The sequence below is a fragment of the Osmerus mordax genome, chromosome 16 (assembly GCF_038355195.1).
Source record: "Osmerus mordax isolate fOsmMor3 chromosome 16, fOsmMor3.pri, whole genome shotgun sequence".
NCBI lineage: Eukaryota > Metazoa > Chordata > Actinopteri > Osmeriformes > Osmeridae > Osmerus > Osmerus mordax.
In genome coordinates, this window is record NC_090065.1 from 14,100,321 (window position 1) to 14,117,832 (window position 17,512).

Genomic DNA, 17,512 nt, shown 5'->3' on the forward strand with positions numbered 1-17,512 from the left:
GATGGTGTCTGAAATTCAAAACTATATTAAACAGAATCAATGCTAGAATCTCAACAGGGGAAGCAAGATGTTCCCCAGAAACTGAGCCTGTGCTGAAACATGGTGCTGGTGCTTTATTTAAAGGGATGTCAAGGTTGGTAAAGCTGCATTACATTAAAGACCAGCAAAGCCCAAGCCAGACATCTTGATGAGCCAAGTCATTACTTACTGCTGGACACTTATAGAACATATCGCAAGGTTGGTTTCACAGTATCATTTCACAGTATATATCTAACAAAACAAACTTGTCTATAAGAAGAGTGTCATACTGAAGCTGTGAAGTGGGCTGAGTGGAACTGAAAATGTTAGCGTTTGGTCTTTAGAATCTATACAGAAGATAAATATAATCGAGTAAGAAATATAGCTTGAGGATATATTTGTAATTAAATGGGACAACCATAGCATGCGTTCAATACATTAACGACTGTGCAGTATCAAACTAGAAGTGTTCCTGATACCCCGCATCTGGGTTTGCACATAAACACACTCACACATGTAGACATACAAACTACCCTCGAACTAGTTGGACCGCACTCACACAGAACAGATACATTCAAACGATTACTATTGACAAAGGGTGACAGCCAGGAGGTAACATGAGCTAACCTGAAAATGCAGGTGTGTTCATCCTGCACCACAAAAAAGGCTTGGGGTATTGATCTTGTAAGAAGTTTTTAACACCATTATTTCTCCCAAACTGGTTAAAAAAAACATTCTTATGTTCTTGAAATCTATTGCTACACAGTGTTGCTCCTTTGACTAAATTGTACATTAGGTACATCCTTTACACATGAAAAAGTAAGCTCAGTTCAATATGGAATATGTTTATTTCTAACGCTATTTTCCTTAAGTCATATATAGTGTTTCAATTTACAGACGCTAAATGTCAGTGCACTTTTAAGAGTACGGTACTACAAGGTGTCGTGAAAAGGTGGGAGTTATCTTGGAATACAAGATCCAGCCAAGCTTCCCCACTGCCCACAGGAGTGCTGCAGGGAGAGTAGTGGTCCTGTAGGTGAAATCAAAGCTGTATCTTCAGTGACATGTTTTTTAATTTAACTTTTCTCCCCCCCCCCCCATGTCTCGTTTCCCATGTGATTCCAAAGTCATGTTGCGCTACATCATGTGTTTGCATTGATTAGATAAAGATTTCTACAAAAACAAAAACTCAAACTAAAAGGACCATTCCCTTTTTATCGGAACACACAGACATAAAACGTGATAATAGAATTCCACTTCTTTCCTGTTCTTCGTCTTTAGTTGGTTATTTCCTTCAGCGTAGAAAGAGTTCATCTCTCTGTCGAAGCGGGAGGTCGGGGTCACCTCTACAAAGATCCCCCAGGTCAGAGGTCAGGGAAGCGACTGGGGTCTTCCTTGTAATCAGCCGGGATGGAGAACAGGGACTCGTCAAACTCGTCGTAGCGGAACTCCTGGAAGGTGACGGTGGCCGTGATGGTGGGGAACACAGGGATGTCTGAAACACAGCGGCAGAAACGCACACCAGGGAGTTGCTAAACGAGTTTCAAGGAGCACATTCAGAAACCCTTTCTGATGCTGATAGGCTGGAGGTGCCATCTCTCCTACCCAGTTTGACAGGGAACCCGGGAGGAAGTTTCATCTGAACAAACTCTCGGAGTTTGTTGAAGTGCTTGAATGGAGCGATCACCTCCAGCACATTCAGTAACCTGGTGGCAAAAAAAATTCATAAAAGGCAAGTCAGAATAATTTCACTTTTCAACCTGAGACATTTCTCTATTCCAGTTCTACGTACGACTCGATGCCCAGGGGGAAGTCTTGGCTCATGGCCACATTGGCTTTGAAGTTCTTCTTGCTCTCCTTGCACACCAACTCTCTCCCAAGATGGGGTGGTCTGTGGGGGGGGGGGGGGGGGAGACACAGACACTCCTATTTAGGATCGGGCAGCAGCATGGATGTTGCGGTTGGAAGCTAGCCTCAAGTGTTTGTGTAGAGAGTGTAGAGGGCGGCTGGCCGGTGCGGGGAGGCAGGCCTTACTTCCCGTGCTCTGCGGAGATGTATTCCTCCCAGGAGATGGTGTTGGGGGCCGGGGCAGTGAGGGACGGCCTCCTGGCAGGCTGAACACAAGATCACACAGGTGGAGATCAGGGCCCTGTCACATCTTCAACCTAGAACTCCTGCAGATGACCACAAACCTCCTTCCCATTCCCTCCTGCAGCCAGCGGGGCCAGCAGCCCGGGGGGGCCAGAAGCCAGGGGGGCAAGAAGCCAGGGGGGCAAGAAGCCAGGGGGGCCAGAAGCCAGGGGGGCCAGGGCCCAGGGGGGCCAGAAGCCAGGGGGGCCAGAAGCCAGGGGGGCCAGAAGCCAGGGGGGCCAGAAGCCAGGGGGGCCAGAAGCCAGGGGGGCCAGAAGCCAGGGGGGCCAGAAGCCAGGGGGGCCCGGGGCTCACCTCGTAGTTCTGCTCCACCAGGTTGCCCCCTTTGCTCAGGCTCTCCATGATGGCCTTGTTCCTCAGGATGTCCTCCTCGCTCAGGTGCTCGCGTCTCTTCCTGGACTCCAGCACCAGGCCGTTCACCGCGTACACGTCCGCCACAAAGTTCCCCACCCTCTCCTGTAAGGGGGGGGGGGGGGGGGGGGGAGGGGGGGAAGACCGATCGCGTTAGGGTTCTGGGGGGTTGAGGGGATGGTCTCAGGACTATGTTGCGCGGGGGGAGGGGGGGGCTGACCGTCTTGTCCTCTCTGAAGAGCCAGCCGATCTGGCTGCGGGAGAAGCTGATGGACTTGGTGGAGAGCGTGGCGGAGTACACGTCGCTGCTCATCAGGATGTCCACCTCCTCCTCCGTCTCCATCTCCGACTCCTGCTGACAGCGCGGACGCCACAGGACCAGTCAGCGCTGTGTATGTGTGTGCGCGCGCGCGGGGAAATCTCCTCTCATTTGACCTCAGCGACAACACATGGCCATCACCTGGTGACTGCTGAACGCCCTCCCCCCCCCCTCCCCTCCCCTCACCTCGTGGTGGATGCGCTGGTACACCTTCTGCTCGTTGTCCAGGACCACGAAGGACTGGGCGGGCGGGGCGTCGCCCGTGAAGATGAAGCTCAGGTCCCCCCTCTGACACTTCATGTCGGTGAAGTCGATCAGGGTGGTGTCCAGTCTGGGGAAGGACAACACACAGGGGAGGAACTCATGTGGACTTCTTTCAGTCTGTCACAAAGGACAGTTGGGCTGGAGGGGAGGCTAGGAGAGGAGGGGAGAGCGCTCCGAAAGTCTCAAAGAGAGCCCAGCCGTGAGGGGTGTAGCCGGGTGGCTACAGACTGCTACCAGGCGCCCACCTGATGTTGATCCCCTGCTTGTAGATCTTGCACGCGTCCGACGGAAGGATCCGGGACAGCAGGGGCACTGGGGGTCACAGGAGAGAAGCTGTGTTAGGGGCCTGTCGTGTGGCTGTGGCCGATTAACAACACACATCAGACGGACCCTGAGGTAAAGTCTGACAGAACCAGGCAGTGATCAGCCTGGTGAAGGTTTTGTTACAAATCCCGGGGCCCAGCGGGCCCAGCGAATCCACCAGGCAATTAGCATATCACAGGAATATAATGGGAACAGAGCAAACTATAATTAGTTGGCGAGAGGAGAACTTGGCGAGGCGTCCTCGACTAAAAGCCCCGTGTTTGTGATCACAGCCTCCTCTGGTGGACAACTCACCCCAGCTCTGAAAGTCCCAGTGAAGCTCCAGGTAGAAGTCTCCGAGCTGTGAGGTGGAAAGAGAGATCAGTTAGCACGCGCCACCCAGCCTGCTGTGCTCAACACGGAACAAGCTGTTTCTATTGGTGTATGCTAGCCACGTCTGCCAACAACATTTCACATGGGAGGTAGAAAATACATGTTGGGGTGGACGGGGGGGGGAGTGGTGTGGCTTGAGGTGGTTGGGGGGTGGTGGGGAGGGGGCGGGGGGTGGACGGGCTGTGACCCAAAACGTAGTGCGTGTCGGGGGGGGTGGAGTGATGCTCACCTCCCTCAGGGCCTTCAGCAGCTTGGGCCTCTTGTCCTCCACGCTCTCCCTGGACTGCTGCTTGAGCTTCCTCAGGATGGCTGTGACTGGAGGAGGGGAGACAACAACACAGGCTTGGGGGTGAGGAGACCACGCCAGACCACGTCAGACCACGCCCCTAACAGACACGCCCCGGGCGGGCCAACGCACGGAGCCAGAGAGATACTCGAACGAGAGGCACGCGCAGCAAACGGCCCGCTAACACGCTGATCTAACGACTCTAGATCTGTTAATGGGCTGCGTCCCAGATGACACTGGGAGATCGAGCTGCTGTTTAGTTAGAGTGGGACGGAGGGAGGGAGGGAGAGAGAGAGAAAAAGGGGGAAGAGAAAGAAAGAGATAGAGATGGAGAGAGCGAAAGAAAGAAAGAGAAAGAGAGGATGATTGACGAGGCTTGTGAGGGGCAACAGGAGAGCTGTGGAGCCGGGCTCCAGCCTGTGTGTGTGAGACAGGCTGCGAGGGGAGACAGGAGAGCTGTGGAGCCGGGCTCCAGCCTGTGTGTGTGAGACAGGCTGCGAGGGGAGACAGGAGAGCTGTGGAGCCGGGCTCCAGCCTGTGTGTGTGAGACAGGCTGCGAGGGGAGACAGGAGAGCTGTGGAGCCGGGCTCCAGCCTGTGTGTGTGAGACAGGCTGCGAGGGGAGACAGGAGAGCTGTGGAGCCGGGCTCCAGCCTGTGTGTGTGTGAGACTGATATCGGAGGTTGATATGGGCTTGCTGCAGCGCTGCGGCAGACAGGAGATAAGGTGACCTGACAGACGGCTCTCCAGAGGGGGGCACACGATACATCCCGGACCAGGGAACACGCGTGTGTGTGCACGCGTGTGTGTGTGATGTGAGTGCTTAAAGCTGATGCTGCAGGTCTAACCAACATCATGTCGCGTGTGCCGCCCCGTTTCTACCAATGTTGTCACGCTGAAATATTAAATATCCCCTTAATGGATCTGTATGACAGGAGAGATATTTAGCTGGGACTGTGCCATAATGAAGAACAACTGAGGCAGTGGCTGCTGTACTCTAGTCATCTTGACCAGGATAAAAAGCCCCTGGAACGGGGATAGTGGTGTGAGAAAGTGCTGACAGAGTGCTCGCTGCAGGGCCAGCACTGCACTGAGCAGTGGATATATACACATATGCTGAGCTGCTGGCGCAGTGTGGGAGTGTGTGTGTGGGAGCGTGTGTGTGTGTGTGGGGGGGGGGGGGGGAGTGTGTGTGTGGAAATGTGTGTGTAGGAATGCGTATGTGAGAATGTGTGTGTGTGTGTGTGAGAGAGAGAAAGAGGAAGAAAGAGAGACACAGAGAGAGAGAGATAGATAAATGATTTCTCTCACACAAAGGACCAATTCTCCCATTAACATGATAAAGAAGTACCGGTACATAAAATACAAAAACAAAGAGTGACTTTCACCCCACACCCTCTGGAGTTTGGATGTCTTTGTGTGTCTTTGCTTTCAACTGGGGATGCGGCCAACCCCTCCCCCCTCTCCGTGACAGGACCTTCCCATGTCTGACCTCTGAGTCCCCAGCCAAGCAGCCAGCCAGCGTATGTTTACAGCAGGGCAGGAGTTGCATACTAAGTCGACGGGGTCATCTGCCTGACTGTTGTATGCCGAGCAAGAGCAAATTATGTCTCATCGTCCCCCCCCCCCGTGTCCCCCCCCCCTGTCAATGTTGGTCTAGATATTGTAGTCAACGTCAAATGGGAGGTTGAGATAGCTGAAGGACGATGCATGCACGGCCCGGCCTATGCATGGGCTTCATCAGCAGTCCGAGGTGTGTTGTCAGGATGGGACACACATTCCGACACACACTACACCCAACGATGAGAGCTCTGATGTCCAAAGCCGCTGTGAACAGTCAGCCCACCCCCGCCCCCTCCCCCGCCCCCACTAAGCCGTGATCCAGACCGTCTGGATCCTGGACGCTCACAGAGAAAATCCTCTCTCTCTCCCTCTGTCTCTCTCTCTCTCCTTCCAGCAGCACAGATCCAACCCCCCCCCCCCCCCCCCCACTAGAGAGCAATCACACTCATCTGTGCAATCCCTAATAACTGCGGGAGCCAGGTAGAGTCAAATGGGAAACTGTTTGAAATCTGATTGGTTACGAGTGCCAAAAAGACATGATTAAAATATCAACAGATAGGAGCTTCTAACTACAGGAATCTAGGCTGCATGAAATATACAGGCCTAGCTTGGGCTAAACCCTGCTTTGCATCATCTTTTACGTCGTTGATTGGTGAAAAAGTCCTTCTAGCCACATCAGACAACCTGAAGCTACATTAGTGAGGTAGAACAGATTACTTACTCATCTGTCTGTCGCCATAGCTTATGGCCTCTGCTAGGGGACTCCACCCCTGAGCATTCTTCACCTTCACAGGGGCATTATGGGCCAACAGCAGGAGGGCACACTCTGCATTGTAAAACAAATACATGCAATCAACAATCATAAACACAGGTTCCTATTTGGCCCAGGAGTCCAGTTATATCACCCTCAGTGAACATCTCTCTCTGCATGACGTCATTGTTTTTTCCCCCATTAACTTCTTAAGTTCACATTTGCATCACGATAGACGGTTGTGTGTCGGAGGCCTTCATGTTACATGCTCAGGAGCCTCGTTCAGTCAGACTAATCAGCAAGATTAAGCCATCCCAAAGGACCCTCACCATCAGAAATACCACTGACATAAAGCAACTACCAATGCTATAGAGGTCAGAACGGACGCTCAGCCCTGTGGAAAGTCTGTCTGTTGTGTTTGTGTGTGGTGGAGAGAGTACTTTACACAAAAAAGCTGCGTGTCAACACATTTTCAAAGGGGGAGAACATGCTGCTACTATGGATGAGCATGGGCTTTGAGCCTTAATATGCCAGATGGGACCGCCTGATAGGCCTCCCTCCACAATCTTAGGCCAAACTAAAAGTCAATAGATATGAAGCCATATTAAAGAAAACTCGTAGAGCTCTACCATTGAGAGAAACTATTTCAACAATCCCTTGTTTAAGCTTTAGCTGGGTTTATATAAAAACGTTACCTTTGTGGCCCAACATCACTGCTAAGTGGAGTGGTGTGTTCCCTGTAATGAGGAAAGTTTAGGACATTTTAATAAATTGACAACAATGGTTGAAATGTGGACATCGTCATACATCCTGGATAGGCACTGCTTTACATAACCACACACTGTTTTGCCTTTTACTTCTAGTCCAGATAGTCTTTAAAACTTACCATGTACATCTTTTTGGGAGATGTTCTGGGTCCGAATGAGTGAAGATAAGCGACGCACATCTCCTTTGAACACACATTCGTGAACAGGGAATTCGAACTCCCCATTTGTCAAAATGATGGGATTTTTGTTATCATCAACGATAGTTCCATGAGATGAATTCGCGTGTACGTTGTTTACATTGATATTTGATATTTGTTGCTGTGATTTGTTATGGTACTGTTGAAAACCCTTGTTTGATTTAAATGCATTACTGGTCCCGTTTGAAGATGCATCATAGGATTCCATAATATCGTCATTTTTATTCTGTTTGTTGTGGTCCTTCCGCAACGAACGAATCTTCTCCCCAGTCATGATTTAGCTAGCTAATAACACCAGGATTCTAATAGCAAAACGGTATATTTGTCACGACTGCCTACTACAATATAGCTAGACCTAATGCAAAAAGCTAACATTAGCTAGCAACTAGCTAGTTTCTTACACTGGGAAGAATGAATGTGGGTGCGGTGTTGTCAACAAAAACAACGCCACGAAAAATACTCTAACACACACTCTTGTGCCAACATTCGGTTACGAATGTAATCGTCTAGCTACCGGTTACATCGTTATACGCATATTTCTTACAATACGCTTCTTTTTCAAAATCTCCGTTGCCGTTGTTTTTCGCAGTAAAACGGGTTGCTAACGTTTAGCTGTGCTAGCTTGACAGGACCGAACCAGCCTGTTTAAGGAGAGCCTGGCCACTCCCTATTAAGCCCCATTGTACCGAATTTTGTTGCAGTTCCACCAGAATTCCACTGGGAGTGATCGCGGTCGAGTGCAGAATGAATGGGAATCAATGTAGCTAAACGGCTAAATGTGTCTCTTTCACCTGATTGTCATTGAGAAATCTCAGATTTGATTGTAGTTTTTGCATGTTCAACATGGATTACAGGTCGAAAGTTGAATGAACGAGTACTTATGTCCTTTCGATTTTTTACAGGGTAAGTCGTTGTTGCCCATAACACGCTAGCATTCTGCTAACGAATGCTGATTGGTTAGTGAAGGACTGACTACGACCAGAGATCCCACTTGATGGCATCCGAAGCAGAACCAGAATGTCAGAGCATTAGCAACATTAGCAACAACATTAGCAAACCAAAACTCTTTATAGCATGTGTATTGACAGGGAGAGCCTAACCTGTCAGCTGTGTTGTCGATGCCTCGAGAGAAAAGTGGAAGTAACCAGAGCTTGACGTCAAACAGTATCTCAGGCCGTACAGTGTATGACGTCAATTACATTTTAAAAGGCTTTTTAGAACAGAAAGGCAACTATAAAAAAATCTATCACCCAGCGGTGTGTATTTTTTTTGCCTCCCCTTTCGAATTCAGAATTCAAATTACTAGACAAGAAATTATATCCTGAGAAAAGTGGATTTTGAGGGGTATAGCTCCATAGACCTCCATTCATTCTGCACTCGACCGTTAGCGCCCTCATATGGAACTAGAGTGGAACTGCAACCAGTTCCGAACCCGGAAGTTTCCCAAGAGTGGCAGTTCTCTCTCTTAGACATTCATTCTCTGACCGAACGAAAACCATTGACAGCCGCATCTTCCGCCTTTCCTCTCGCGTGATACAAGTGTATCGCGATATACCGATGTTCACCAACCTTTTTAGTCTGTTTTTTTATTATCACAAATAAATACAATGTTCGACATCAGATATCTGAAACTGTGTTCATGCATTGGAAATGCAGTAAAATAGCTTTTTTGACGGTTCTATTTTGTGAGATTAATCAGGCAGTTTTAGAGACGCCTAATAAGTGGTATTTGAAAAGGGTCCATCCACTCCGTCATATTCCTGAGCCTCGTACAAATATATTTCTTCCTTGAGTTTGTAGAAGCTAGCTAATTAACAACAATGTCCACTTCCAAAAAAAACAAGGGGAAGAAAGTAATACACCAAGACGAACTTCGCAGGCTGATGAGAGAGAAACAAAGACAAACGACGGATAAAAAACGAATCGAGTCTCCTTATGCCAAGTACAACAGTCTCGGGCACCTCAATTGCGTAGTCTGCAATGTGCAGGTGAAATCAGAATTATTGTGGCCGACGCACATTCTCGGGAAGCAGCACAAGGAGAAAGTTTTAGATCTTAAAAGTTCCAAACAGTCGACTGCAAGCCAAGGACCCCAACCCCTTTTGAAAAGAAAAGCATTGGTTTCTGAAGTCACTAATGCTGAGAAGAAGTCTAAATCCCAGTCGTCTGCAGTCATTCAGTCAGGACTGCCTGTAGATTTTTTTGAAAACGCAGAGAAACCAACTGGTTCCGTTCCGAAGAACTCAGGATTGAGTCTTTTGGCTGGAACCTATGATGAGGATGACGGCAATGAAGAGGAGAAATCTGATGCAGAGGCACCAGGTTCCAGTGTCCAGAAAGATGTACCTGCCCCTGGACTTCCAGCGGACTTTTTTGACGGCTCCATCCCACCCGTTCCAACTGCTTCTCACTCAGGGTCAATCCTCAAAGCAGATGAACCAGAGATGATCTTAGAGAAGAAGGACAATACAGCCGAGGCCCTACCAGAGGGCTTTTTTGATGATCCAGTAAGAGATGCTAAAGTTCGCAATGTGGACGCACCCAAAGATCTGCTGGACAAGGAATGGGATGAGTTTCAAAAAGAAATGCGCCAGGTGAACACCAAATCAGAGGCCATTGTAGCTGAAGATGACGAGGAGGGACGCCTCGAGCGTCAAATCGATGAAATTGATGAACAAATGGAATGTTATCGAAGGGTGGAGTTATTGAGGAATAAGCAGGATGTTGTGAGAGGGAAGTTTGTGAAGGAGAAAACTCAAGGGTCTGGGGCCTCTGGGGGAAGTGATGAGGAAGAGGACGAAGAGGAGTTGCTTCACTTGCTATCACGAGACTGGAGGGCCAAGGGCGCGCTTGCATAAAGGTCTTGGAAGCCCTTGACAACTGGAGAACGTTTGTGTTTGTAAATAAAGTTTAAAGTTGAACTGAACAGAAAATCCTGCCTGTATTAACACTACATCCCTTTTGATGTTGTGAAAATGCTCTTCTTGTAGTCCAGGAAAATCTGAAATGTTTCCTTTTATACTGTCAGTCAAAGCAATGCTTATTTTCTAACACCACCAGTTGTGTAGTAAAAATAACATCTGAAGCCAAATTGTAGTTTTTAAAGGAATGGATGTTCAGAGACATGCTGTGAACATCCTTAATTTCAAGAGTGTGTTACAGGCAGTTACCTACAGGCAGTTACCTACAGGCAGTTACCTACAGGCAGTTACCTACAGGCAGTTACCTACAGGCAGTTACCTACAGGCAGTTACCTACAGGCAGTTACGTTTGTGATGGTCCAATATTTTGTGCCTATTTGTATGTCACTTGGGATAAAAGTAATAAATGAATACATGTAAAATGGTATGGGGAAAATAGACAGTTGGATGTGTGAACCTCTACTACAATGACAAGTACACGAGACATGACATCCTTGTATTTACATTTATTTAGTGCTCACGCAAAACACAAGTCCCCATAAACATCACGGCGTTGAAGGGACAAATCTGTTGAAACATTGTTGGCTTTCATTTTGAATTCCAGTTCTCAACACACTCCTCTAAAACAGTCTGTTAAAAATTATAAATTACATGCGCAAAGCACAACCTAATAAAATAATTCTCAAAACAATGTACAAGGCTAAGAGCAGTTTCTACAGACTTCATATGCAACCCATACATCCCTACCCCCAAGACATGTTTCATAAGCCATGTTAAAAATTCTACCATATTTACATAATACAAGTGTTGAATAGTTTGTATATACATTGTATCATTCTAAGCCCCACAAAGGCCTGACAATCAAGTAAAGGGCGATCAGTGCTTCTCTTACTACCTGTTATAAATGTGAGCCAGGGGTTCCTTGTCTCTTCATTTGCAAAAACCACTACTGAAGTAAATTGAAGCAAGCACTATACTAATCCTGTAAGCCAATTTATTTCTGTATTATTGCTACGTAATATGCTAAAGGAGTTACCACTATAAAACAATTATTATTGTTATCATTAAGTGTATTTATAGCCCTTCAAATCTTGCAGACTTCATAACTGCTGCACTCTGGGGAGTAAAGTGAACACGTTTATATTAAAGCAATAAATCCTAAGGGGGTTTCAACTATACAAATAACATGTGAGTTGTGCTCCTGTCGTAGGCATGAAGCGCAGCCGATTACAATGATATAAAGCTACCAGATAAAGAGACAGGGAACTGGCTGACTGAACCTTTCTAAATATGGCAATTTAATACCTCTTACCCGAGCTAGGATTGATGACATACACATTTTTTAGGTTATGTTTGTGACATTACGATGTTAGCATTCCTTAACTCAATTTAAATAAATACGATAATAAATTCTTAACTTGTAAACAATTCTGTAAAATGGGACAAAAAGAAAAGAAAATCTGGGATTCTGAAGAGTAGATAAGGGTCCTTGAGTAGAGGGACCGATGAGGTGGGCATGCTAGTGCCACTGTTCCACAAATAAGCCTGTTAAATACTCAGTTCGGAAAAAGTGCAGCGATTGCTGGGATGCGCTCCGTACACCAGAGCCTTCCCTAGTTCAATACTGTTCACTGCCATCCACCCGACCCACTCACAAACTAACAGCAGCTTTCAGCTCAGCCAGTGAGTACCTCCTGTTCCCATCTTGGTCGTAGCCCTCCAAGATCTGGGAGTCAGGAGTTGCCGGTCCTAGGAGGTTCCTCAGGTCCTGGTACGACATCCCCTGTGATGTGGAACCAGACCCCGAACGCTGGAAAAGGACCTCAAGATCTGTGGGGATAAAGTCCTTTAGTCCATTGTTTAGCGTAATCAAATATGATTCCTCATATTTTCCTTGACCAAACATTGCCGATATGTCTCCCCTGCAATATGTTTGTCTTACCAATAATTATATATTATCTATGTTAATGAACGTAACATTATCTATGTTAATGAATGCAACATAAGACAGCATGGTGAAAAGAAGAAGAAAGTACCTTTCAGAGAACGGACCCCTGGCAAGGCCAACGTCTTCCTTGTCCCTGCATCTCTCCTGACACGGCTTGGAGTCAAGAATCGAGGCCTTCTGGTCGGCTTTGAGTCTGTAGATGGAGTGGATTTTTCTAACAGTAGGGAAACGATAAATATGGTTATTAGTAACACAAGGGAAGGGTTGAGATGATGTCAGGGGGATAATAGACACCTAAAAGGTCTTCTGTTTGCACGTCCATACCTTGAATGGCCACAGTGGTTGATCCACCTGTTTTGCTATCTGGCACCATCGCGCTGACTTTTCCACCAATATTTTCACTCTCAATGATCTCCACAGAGTCCTTAAATGTCCCCCCAAAATACATATTTGATACAGAGCAAGATTCGCATGCCAATCAGGACAAACCATTATGTGCATTTGAATAAACTATGGCTTTAGCTTCAAACCATGGTTGTGGGCCTCACGTGTGGTGCTGTCTGGGCAGAAGCTTGCTCCAAGCTGGACACCCTCTGTGTGAGGTTGGAGACAGAGGAGCGGAGAGACAGAATCTGGCCGTCCGTCCAGGAGTGGAAAAGCTCCTGGCTCTTGTTCACCTCACTCACAACATCCCTCAGATCTGCTACATCCTACAGGTGATCATCAGGGTGGAGAGGGGCTACTGGTCATTGTCTTTGAAAAGATGCAGATTTAAACTATAACATAAAATCTTGAACCATAAAATGGTTTATAGTATGAGAGACATTAGTTCACACTGAATGTCCGTTTAGTAGCCATCGTGTTTTACAGGACAATGGGATTGGTCTCTGTACCGTATTTAAGGCTAAGGATGAGAAGTTGCTTGCATCTTTTTCGGGGGAGGCTGTCGATTGGGCATTGGATTGTGTGTCCCCGTCATCCTGTTTTATCCATGGGGAATAAAGTCAAAAGAAATGTGAGTCTTGTAGTCTGTGCTAGTCTCAGCTGTGCGACCCAGATGGAAACTGAGCCGATTCCAATCCTGAAATAGAGGTCAGTCTGGAATTCATGTAACATGGATTAAAACCGTTCAGCCAATGACTCAGAGAACCTAGCTTGATTAGGAAAATTTACAGGAAATGAAGGCCTCAAACATAATATCTGAAAATATATAAACTGGATAGGAAAAGAAGAAAATGGCGGATTCGTTCAAAGACCTCTGTTACAATACAGTCTACTTGTGACAACTTTGATTTTTTTTACAGATAATAAAGGTGAGAAGGTGAATTTAGCAGCCTTTTACCATTGTCTGTTTCAAACCATCCGTTTCTTTCCTCTGTTCCTCTAACGCCGTCTGCATCGTCTTCACATCGTGCTGGACACTTGTTAAAGTGCTTCCAATTGTTGCCACACTCTGCAAGTGAAACCAACGTCCACTGGTGTTACATACAGGCTGTGCAAATGCTACTGTGTCCTTACGACCAAAAACAACACCATCAGAAATGGGCACTTGTAATGGTGAAACGAGATAAACGAAGTCCCTCTCACGCATCAGTAAATATTATATACATTAAAGATCATTTTAAATAGAATACCCTAGTTTCCCTGACACTGACTTAATTCAAGGCAAATTTAACCTTTTGGAGCTCCTCAACTGTAGTAGGGAGGGTGATGAGATCTGAGGCTGACTTAATATTGGCCTTCAGGTTGTTCACTGCAGTATCCAGCAAACTGATCTGAAAAACACAGCAACAAAGGATAGTCACACTACACTTGGAAAACAAGCTTCCCTTTCCTAGAGGGTCGAACTGCAAACTGCTTGTGTTGTCGTGAAGTGCTTATTTCAGAATCAAGGACACTGAGAAGCAGCTGAAGGGTGGGAAGCAGAGACGCACCTTTCTGTTCATCTCGGTGAGGTTGGACCATAGTTTGTTGAGACCTTTGTCACCGTTTTCAATATCTTCTAGCCGTCTCTGCCTTGTCTTCAGGTCTTCACTTAGCTTTGGGATCTCGTGTGATGACACCTTCTGGCTGGATTCCACTGAGAGATAAGGCAGTAAAACAATCAAGTTAGCTCCGTGAAACAGCATCCTGGACCCTATGACTGAGTGATAAAGTCCAGCTCCCTCCTACTTTAAAACATGAAATAAACGATTCAAACATTAACTTAAACTTTATCCACTGTCTTTAACTATACTGTTATTGAACTCAATCTAAGACTAAATATCTAGTCCTATACAAGACTTCTCCTGTGATACATGTCAGGGTTAGAATGAGACCTTGCAGTGTTCCTTTGGAGAAGACTTACATGTGTGCAACTTCTCTTTGAGTGAGTCCAGGTCCTCCTTTAGGGCAATTTGCATCCATATCAGTCCACCACATGCCATTACACACGCAGCAAGTATTATGAACAGGAAGAGGGGGTAGCACATATTGCAGCACTGCGTGTAACTCCTTCTACGAAATAAGACAAAACACACAGTCAGTATGTTCTATATTCTATGGCTGAGGTTCTTGTATTTGCAATTTGAGGTGGTAGCTGCCAGACCAATTCCATTTTTAGCTATTGAAGTTTGTTTTGTTTACTCACTTTCCAAAGGCGGCGACGGTGCCTAGGTTGTTGAACTCATCATCGTCTGAACTGGACTCTGATTCCGTGCCTGGCGGCTCGGTTCGGAGAAGCCTGTGACCGGAGCCCTTCTTGGTCTTCTTCCTCTTGCTTTCCCCAAGTCCAATTAATGCATTGAGCTCCTTCCTTTTCTTCATTTTCTTCTGAGGGGTCAGCGATCCCGCTGAGCCCGACTTAAACCCGACCAAATCCAATGTTTTATCCAGTTTTGTTGATTTCAGTAATCCTTCCTCAAACCAAATCTGGTTACTGTCCAACGGTGCCTCGCTAGGTAACTATCTAGGTGAACATAAGACTGCTAAACCAGTGTATTTTTTGTAGATGACCACACAGTAGCAAGAATCCCACTAGCAGGCCTGTAAACCTGTTGGACAACTGTGTGACATATCAGTGCGTGTATAGCCTAATTACACGGGCATGTTAACTAGGTTACACACACCATAAGAATCCACGCTACTAACGACGTCTTCTTGCTAGTGCTAGTGATCTGGCTAGCTGTTTGACAGCTTGAAGCGCTGGCTAGCCATTCGACCGGTTATTCGCCACACACAGAAGTTAAAATGGCGTTGACGAGCTTCAAAAACACCGACTTTGTCTTCGCTGTCTGTCATTTACGGAATAACTCACTTTCAGGATGATTTGATTCGGCTGTTTGAAGCTTCACAGCTGTTCAATAATATCTGAATTGTCGTAAAACACTAGCCAAGCTAGTGAACACAATTTGGTTTTGAGTGAGAACATCTGATCTGAAGGCGTCGTAATAAGCCTCGTCTGATTGGTGGAATTGGCTTTGCCAGACTGGGGCGCGACAGTGCCGCCGTCTGGTCATAGCTGAAAATTAATTATACAACTTCTGTCTTGATACTTGTGAATTAATCAGTGTTTTAAGTTAGACCTCGAATACAGCGTGTTTCAAATCTATGCTCTTTGCAGTCAAAGTATTCAAAGTGAAAAACATGTGTATGTACAGCCGTGGCCAAAAGTATTGGGAGCGACATACATTTTGTGTTTGCAAAGGTTGCTGGGCCTAGGCATTAAATGACTGCTAACATAATTGGGTGTGCTCAAGCCTTCGGCGAGAGCACAACCTTTGTTCTCTCACATATATATTTATTATTATTTATTTTCGCCCCCCCTAAGGATCAGTCAATATTTGGACTACATACACAACGGCGGTGTCAAAAGGTTCGTCTTGGTAGCGATTGCGTTGGTTGTATTTTTATTTACGTTCCGTTGCATGGTTTAAGTAGAAATTGCGTTTTTGTGGTGAAAAGTGAAGCTAACGGTGGCTAATTTGCTAGCCACAGTCACTGACGTTACTAACGTCACTACGTCACTAACGTCACGAAAACACGCGTGACTACCTGTAGCAGAACATTCGTTTCACATCTGTTAACTTGGGGGATAGCTAGGCTAACTATAGCTTTACTGCAAGGCAGCTGCAGGAACGCCACAAGCAAAGAGGCCAGGGTGATAACTATTTACTAATTTTACTTTGTGATGTGAAACACAGTTATGAAATGTAATGTACAATATTAGCTGATATTATTAAGGAAGTAGGCCCACATCTACTTTTGGAAACGGTAGTTTACTATTTCACTGAAGCATTAGCATCATGACATTAGCCTCTGTTGCCCGGGCAACACATACTACAGTGGTCTATGATGCATCTGTTTTCAATCTTTAAAATAAACATTCCTCACAAATACATTTTCGTTGTAGGATTTATTATGACATTACATTACAAGTAAACGATTTGTGGGTGAAATTATCATTACCTGTGGTTTCAAACCAGTGTTGCTCACTGCAATGCTGTAGCCTACGCGAGACACTACAAAAACATCTACACAGCTGTAGGAAGTTTAAACGGCGACAGAACATGTTCGGCACTCCCCTTACTTAATCAAAAGTCTATCTAACTACTAACCTGAACTTCATTGCCACAGCCTAAACGTTTCCAATCTGTTCATGAAAATAATTAATTTCAGCCTAAACCGTACAACGGAACGTTAAATCCAATTCAACCAACGCAATCGCTACCAAGACGAACACAGCAGTAGTCTACTAGTACTGTACCGTAGTAGTACAATTTACCGGGGCAGCTTCTCCACACAGGGCTATATCGCATTTTGCGTTGTTACTGACAATGATCGCTACCAGTGAGCTTTTTATGAATGAGCGATTTTCCTCTAAATAAATGTCAAGCTTATTTACGTTTTGGGGGGCATATTTTCAGTTAGCAGATGGGACTGTCTGAATCGCGATTCCATCTTCTACTGCCGGGTAACGTCGTAGAATAATCTTCAAAGGGGGTTCTTTATTAATGAATGAATGCAATGAGTAGGCTACATGCCTGAAAATATCACGAGAAGGGAAAAACTTAAAATGACGTTTAAGTCATAGAGATTAGGTCCATTTTTACACCGGTCTGCCAAATTTATTCGTTTTGATTCAACGATGAGGCTGCCTCTTGCAGGGGAAATGAGAAGACATCTATTTCATTCTACACTTCACTCGTATTTTCAGTTGTAAATTAGCAGCAAAAAAAAAATGCCGTTAAATCTATTTAATCTTTATAAATAATAAGTATGCATTTTCATATAAAATATACAT

The 17,512-nt window shown here is 46.0% G+C and overlaps 3 protein-coding genes across 5 annotated transcripts; 1 reads left to right on the forward strand and 2 right to left on the reverse strand.

Annotated features, from left to right (window-relative positions):
• Positions 1–98: 98 nt before the first annotated feature.
• Positions 99–7,996, reverse strand: LOC136959467 (ankyrin repeat domain-containing protein 13C-like). Of its 2 annotated transcripts, none has more exons than XM_067253802.1 (13): positions 7,285–7,996; positions 7,094–7,135; positions 6,369–6,473; positions 4,029–4,114; positions 3,722–3,767; positions 3,349–3,415; positions 3,026–3,170; positions 2,741–2,872; positions 2,464–2,625; positions 2,053–2,132; positions 1,811–1,909; positions 1,624–1,724; positions 99–1,513 (listed from the first exon to the last, which is right to left on the reverse strand). In XM_067253802.1, exons 1-13 carry the CDS (start codon positions 7,634–7,636, stop codon positions 1,383–1,385), a joined length of 1,548 nt encoding a protein of 515 aa, XP_067109903.1. In that variant the 5' UTR covers positions 7,637–7,996; the 3' UTR covers positions 99–1,382. The 2 variants fall into 2 exon arrangements, with proteins under 2 accessions (XP_067109903.1, XP_067109902.1); XM_067253801.1 differs by having other exon boundaries at positions 2,741–2,875.
• A 1,128-nt stretch (positions 7,997–9,124) lies between these two features.
• Positions 9,125–10,780, forward strand: znf830 (zinc finger protein 830). The gene has a single exon (XM_067253567.1). The coding sequence runs from the start codon at positions 9,183–9,185 to the stop codon at positions 10,218–10,220; it is 1,038 nt and encodes a 345-aa protein (XP_067109668.1). The 5' UTR covers positions 9,125–9,182; the 3' UTR covers positions 10,221–10,780.
• On the reverse strand, positions 10,778–15,631 carry efcab14 (EF-hand calcium binding domain 14). 2 transcript variants are annotated; one of them, XM_067253566.1, is made up of 10 exons: positions 14,861–15,631; positions 14,579–14,727; positions 14,166–14,311; positions 13,908–14,006; positions 13,574–13,684; positions 13,125–13,211; positions 12,780–12,941; positions 12,556–12,655; positions 12,320–12,445; positions 10,778–12,113 (listed from the first exon to the last, which is right to left on the reverse strand). In XM_067253566.1, the coding sequence occupies exons 1-10, from the start codon at positions 15,034–15,036 to the stop codon at positions 11,935–11,937; spliced, it is 1,335 nt and encodes a 444-aa protein (XP_067109667.1). In that variant the 5' UTR covers positions 15,037–15,631; the 3' UTR covers positions 10,778–11,934. The 2 variants fall into 2 exon arrangements, with proteins under 2 accessions (XP_067109667.1, XP_067109666.1); XM_067253565.1 differs by having other exon boundaries at positions 12,762–12,941.
• Between the last annotated feature and the right edge of the window lie 1,881 nt (positions 15,632–17,512).

Bases quoted from the DNA above. Each gene is read 5' to 3' on its own strand.
- LOC136959467 (XM_067253801.1), bottom strand. From the start codon at position 7,636: ATGACTGGGGAGAAGATTCGTTCGTTGCGGAAGGACCACAACAAACAG. The intron at 4,115-6,368 runs GTAAGTAATCTG...CCCCTCCTCCAG, and splicing joins CTATGGCGACAGACAGATGA to TCACAGCCATCCTGAGGAAG. The intron at 2,626-2,740 runs GTCAGCCCCCCC...CCCCCCTTACAG, and splicing joins TCTTCAGAGAGGACAAGACG to GAGAGGGTGGGGAACTTTGT.
- znf830 (XM_067253567.1), top strand. From the start codon at position 9,183: ATGTCCACTTCCAAAAAAAACAAGGGGAAGAAAGTAATACACCAAGAC.
- efcab14 (XM_067253565.1), bottom strand. From the start codon at position 15,036: ATGAAGAAAAGGAAGGAGCTCAATGCATTAATTGGACTTGGGGAAAGC. The intron at 14,728-14,860 runs GTGAGTAAACAA...CTTATTTCGTAG, and splicing joins ACCGTCGCCGCCTTTGGAAA to AAGGAGTTACACGCAGTGCT. The intron at 14,007-14,165 runs GTGCGTCTCTGC...TGTGTTTTTCAG, and splicing joins TCACCGAGATGAACAGAAAG to ATCAGTTTGCTGGATACTGC.